This window comes from Watersipora subatra, chromosome 11, assembly GCF_963576615.1.
Source record: "Watersipora subatra chromosome 11, tzWatSuba1.1, whole genome shotgun sequence".
In the NCBI taxonomy this organism is placed as follows: Eukaryota; Metazoa; Bryozoa; class Gymnolaemata; order Cheilostomatida; family Watersiporidae; genus Watersipora; species Watersipora subatra.
In genome coordinates, this window is record NC_088718.1 from 21,068,361 (window position 1) to 21,073,474 (window position 5,114).

The window sequence follows — 5,114 nt, forward strand, 5'->3', positions numbered from 1 at the left end:
AGGTATATCATGTAACAATTAATTCGATAATGTTTTGCTAGACTAACACAAGGAAGAGCAGCTCGCTAGAAGCAGTAAGCGTAGTGTGCAAGTCTAGATTACTTTCATTGATCGCTTACTAGCATCATATTTTGACATATATAACAGCTGCTATATCATATATAACAGCTACTATAACATATATAACAGCTGCTATAACATATATAACAACTGCTATAACATATATAACAACTGCTATAACATATATAACAACTGCTATAACATATATGACAGCTGCTTTCAGTTAATTTCTTTTGCCGCCTTGATCAGTTGATCACCCTTGGTTGATGCAACCGTTTAAAGGTCAAGGCCAAGATTACCCATATAGATACTATTCTACCCAGTATCTATACTAGGTAGAATAGCACCCATATAGATACCGGTACAATTCTACCCATATACGTATAGATACCGGTACTATTCTACCCATATACGTATATACACTGGTAACTATTCTACCCATATACGTATATACACTGGTGCTATTCTACCCATATGAATACTGGTCGAAAGCATTGCTAAAACCTTCATATGCTCATCAGGACTTGATATAATCAGCTGGTTTTTATCATTTCTAATTCTTGTAGAGTCTGACCATCTTCAAGAAGACCTGGCAGAGCTGTCAGGAGAGATTTCACTTAAACAAAGAAGTGTGTTAATAAAAGGGTGACAATTCTGTAACTGGTATAGCCTTAAATTTTAGTATAAAAAAGTTCATGAAAGTGTCTCTCCAAATTTAAATATTCCATTTTGCACTATGAGCTATAATGATTCTCTTGCTCTGCAGGCTGAATTTTATTCTGCTATTTTAATTTCAGCAGAGATAAATCACAGTTGACCACTTCTGAAATAAAAGACGTGCTGTTGACACCCCCATCCTCGCCATCGCTGAGCAGGAGACGCCAGCCACTCCAGGACTCTGACAGTACTAATGTATTCATGAGGCTCACCAACACACAAACTGGCGGCACACAAAATAAAAAGGCGCAGAGCTTTGGCACCGTCAGCAGCTGTGACAAAGTAATGAGGCCCAAGTTTTCAAGTTTAACCCGTTGAACTACTTACGTAATTGTCTTCATGTGTTGACTAACAAATTATGAGCTGGATTTGCATGTATGTGAGTCTATACAGCCTAATACTAACTTACTGTGATACCTCCAACATCATTAAAATCATTCAAAAACAAATATTAACCGAGCATGGAAAAAACATTTCATAATCACGATGATGAACAGTCGCGTGTTTCTAGAGCATTGCTGACTGAGTACTGCTGCAAAAAGTCTCAGACTGAACAAACAGTTGCCCTAATACCATTCCCCTAAAGATATACTATTCGGCTCACATTGGACTAAATAGGAATATTGCATCTCTTAGAAATTAGAAACTCAGGCTAGAATTAGTGTTGTTAGTCTCAAATAGCAAGAATTAACAAAGAGTGCGCACCAAATCGCAGAGTGGTTTGTTATAACAGATGCGTTTCACTGCCTTGAAGGGGCCAACTCAATTTTGGCGTTATCAGCTCTTAGATAAAAGCCCAATGCGTAAACCTTTTGAATGGCCCTACAATACGTTTTCTGTAGTCTATGATTTTTACCATGCGACAATGTATTGTAAACAACCTCGCTACATCATGTGTCTGGTACACTTGTCTACACACAATCTATACACAATCTAGGCAACTAGTTGGGCAATTGACCTTATGACCTTGTGTATCTTGACTAGAGAGGTGATACTAGCCATGGCATCCTAGGAGTAACTTGTAACTAAGCAAGTGCTTACAAATGTTTGCTTTTCAAACAACACGAGTGATGAGCCAGATGAGCAAACAATAGGCATTCGTAGTCCATAGTAGTCCCATTGTATAACGACTTGGAGAGGTTTATTTATGACGATAATATTGAGTGATGCTGCTCCAAAGTACTCCTATTGTAGCGCGTTGCTTCATGAGCCTCTATTTTGATTGCTATGAGTTGGCAAATCGCTACTCTTCCAACTAGCCCCACTTTTTGCCTTTGGTGTTCTAGTAGCACACCAAACCACGGACTGCAGCACCTCTTCTTTACAAGAAAATAATAATTTTAGGAATCGTTATGATTTTAATGTTAGTTTTTCTAGGCTAAGCGATGCACTCTTTGATATATTAAAATGGCTAGAGAGCATTAAATTAGCATTAGACTAACTACACGATATGCAAGTAAAATAATTATATGTTGAAAGCATAATTTTTATTCCCCATAAGCCTTTAAAACGATTGACGTAAAAAATTTCACTAATAGAACATTGGGGTGAAGATATTTTCGAGTCATCTTTATACCTGCAGTAGATCATTTATAGGAGGTATGATTGGTTTCTGTCTAAGAGCTATGTATGTGTAACCTTATCAAATTGTAATAGCGATGTTGTTACTAGAAGCTCAGCAACATTGTTACTTAAATTTACATGTTTTCATTTGGGTGGGTCTCTTGCAGGTGACAAGCTCCAACCAGAGTCTCATATGTGTAAATAAGGCAGTTGGTCACACAAAGGCTGTACTATCTATATGTGCCGCCGACAATCTTTTGGTTTCTGGCAGTAAAGGTAAGTGTCAAGTTGACTCTAATCTAACGCACTAACATATTCTAATACCTCATAATTGACCTGCGTTTCCTTTTGTCTCGCAGACTTGACGTGCAAAGTGTGGAACATGTCAATTGGTTCAGAAGTTTTGTGTCTTGGTGACCACCCTAACTATGTCTCCAAAGTTCGATATTGCGAGGTCAACCGGCTTGTCTACACTGTCTCCAATTCATTTGTCAAAATGTGGGACATCCGAGCTGGAGCTAAATGTACGTATAACAGTGCTCAGGTAAGCCTAGCTCGACTCATACTTGCTTTCAGATGCAATTACATTTATATGGCTACTTGTTACCTTCTCTACCACACATACAGTCAAACTGTCCAACATAAGATATTACAGTTAGTTCCTATCATAACGGTTAGTTCCTATCATAATAGTTAGTTCCTATCGTAATGGGTAGTTCCTATAATAACTGTTAGTTCCTATCGTAACGGTTAGTTCCTATCGTAAAGGTTAGTTCCTATCATAACGGTTAGTTCCAATCGTAACGGTTAGTTGCTATCGTAACGGTTAGTTCCTATTGTAACGGTTAGTTCCCATCGTAACGGTTAGTTCCTATCGTAACGGTTAGTTCCTATTCTTTCGGTTAGTTCCTATCAAAACGGTTAGTTCCTATCATAACCGTTAGTTCCTATCATAACGGTTAGTTCCTATCGTAACGGTTAGTTCCTATCCTTGCGGTTAGTTCTTATGATAACGGTTAGTTCCTATCCTTACGGTTAGTTCCTGTCAAAACGGTTAATTCCTATCCTTACGGTTAGTTCCTATCCTTACGGTTAGTGCCTATCATAACGGTTAGTTCCTATCGTTACGGTTAGTTCTTATCATAACGGTTAGTTCCTATCGTAATGGTTAGTTTCTATCATAACGGTTAGTTCTTATCCTTACGGTTAGTTCCTATCATAATGGGTAGTTCCTATAATAACTGTTAGTTCCAATCGTAACGGTTAGTTCCTATCGTAACGGTTAGTTCCTATCGTAACGGTTAGTTCCCATCGTAACGGTTAGTTCCTATCGTAACGGTTAGTTCCTATTCTTACGGTTAGTTCCTATCAAAACGGTTAGTTCCTATCATAACCGTTAGTTCCTATCATAACGGTTAGTTCCTATCGTAACGGTTAGTTCCTATCGTAACGGTTAGTTCCTATCCTTGCGGTTAGTTCTTATGATAACGGTTAGTTCCTATCCTTACGGTTAGTTTCTATCAAAACGGTTAATTCCTATCCTTACGGTTAGTTCCTATCCTTACGGTTAGTGCCTATCATAACGGTTAGTTCCTATCGTTACGGTTAGTTCCTATCATAACGTTTAGTTGCTATCGTAATGGTTAGTTCCTATCGTAACGGTTAGTTCTTATCGTAATGGTTAGTTCCTATCGTAACGGTTAGTTCTTATCCTTACGGTTAGTTCCTATCATAACGGTTAGTTCCTATAATAACTGTTAGTTTTTATCATAACGGTTAGTTCCTATCGTAATGGTTAGTTTCTATCATAACGGTTAGTTCTTATCCTTACGGTTAGTTCCTATCGTAATGGGTAGTTCCTATAATAACTGTTAGTTCCTATCGTAACGGTTAGTTCCCATCGTAAAGGTTAGTTCCAATCGTAACGGTTAGTTCCTATCGTAACGGTTAGTTCCTATCGTAACGGTTAGTTCCCATCGTAACGGTTAGTTCCTATCGTAACGGTTAGTTCCTATCGTAACGGTTAGTTCCTATTCTTACGGTTAGTTCCTATCAAAGCGGTTAGTTTCTATCATAACGGTTAGTTCCTATCATAACCGTTAGTTCCTATCATAACGGTTAGTTCCTATTATAGTGAATACTGTGCCAACAGAGATGGACACAATGTGAGGTTTTATGTCTTATGTTGCAGTTCCTCTGGTCTGGTGCATGACAGTATCCCTGTGGAGCCAGCGTCGAGCAGTCAGGCCATTCTCCAACAGGGAGAGCAGCAGATGTTTGATATCCAAGTCAGCAGAGATGGTCATAAACTATACACAACTACTGGAACCACCGTTCAGCTCTGGGACCTCAATACGTAAGTTGATGCGTTTTTTTCAGTTACGATCCCTAGAATAAAAATCTACATTTGTTAGTTTGTATGTTGTCCATAAATGTAATGTTGTTGCTAAGAATCCCTCTGATAATGATGGATTTAGTTTGGATGCCGGCTTGTCTTCAATTTCCTTGTAAATATTTGTGTATATTATAGTTTGAGAATTTTCCAGTTAAAAAAAATTGAAGATTACGAAAATTAGAGAATTTTGAGGCACACACTCTCATTGACAGCTATTTCTGTTAAAAGCACTTTAAAAATATTAGTAATAGTAACTGTAGTTACCAAGGTTAACATAATATTTTCTCATTAATTTTTAGTGTTGTTCATCACATAAAATTTGAGATGGAGTGAATGATCAATTTCAGTATATCAGTTTTTCCTGGTAATTACTCAATCC

At 37.8% G+C, this 5,114-nt stretch overlaps 1 protein-coding gene across 1 annotated transcript; it reads left to right on the plus strand.

Moving 5' to 3' along the window:
* Positions 1-530: 530 nt before the first annotated feature.
* On the plus strand, positions 531-4,700 carry LOC137407863 (kinesin-like protein KIF21A). Its single transcript, XM_068094244.1, has 4 exons — positions 531-1,059; positions 2,508-2,616; positions 2,700-2,838; positions 4,532-4,700. Exons 1-4 carry the CDS (start codon positions 979-981, stop codon positions 4,698-4,700), a joined length of 498 nt encoding a protein of 165 aa, XP_067950345.1. The 5' UTR covers positions 531-978.
* The last annotated feature ends 414 nt before the right edge of the window (positions 4,701-5,114 follow it).

Excerpts from the sequence above, each read along its gene's own strand:
- LOC137407863 (XM_068094244.1), top strand. The coding sequence starts at position 979 with ATGAGGCTCACCAACACACAAACTGGCGGCACACAAAATAAAAAGGCG. Across the intron at positions 2,617-2,699 it reads TTTGGTTTCTGGCAGTAAAG|ACTTGACGTGCAAAGTGTGG; the intron begins GTAAGTGTCAAG and ends TTTGTCTCGCAG. Across the intron at positions 2,839-4,531 it reads TCCAATTCATTTGTCAAAAT|TTCCTCTGGTCTGGTGCATG; the intron begins GTGGGACATCCG and ends CTTATGTTGCAG.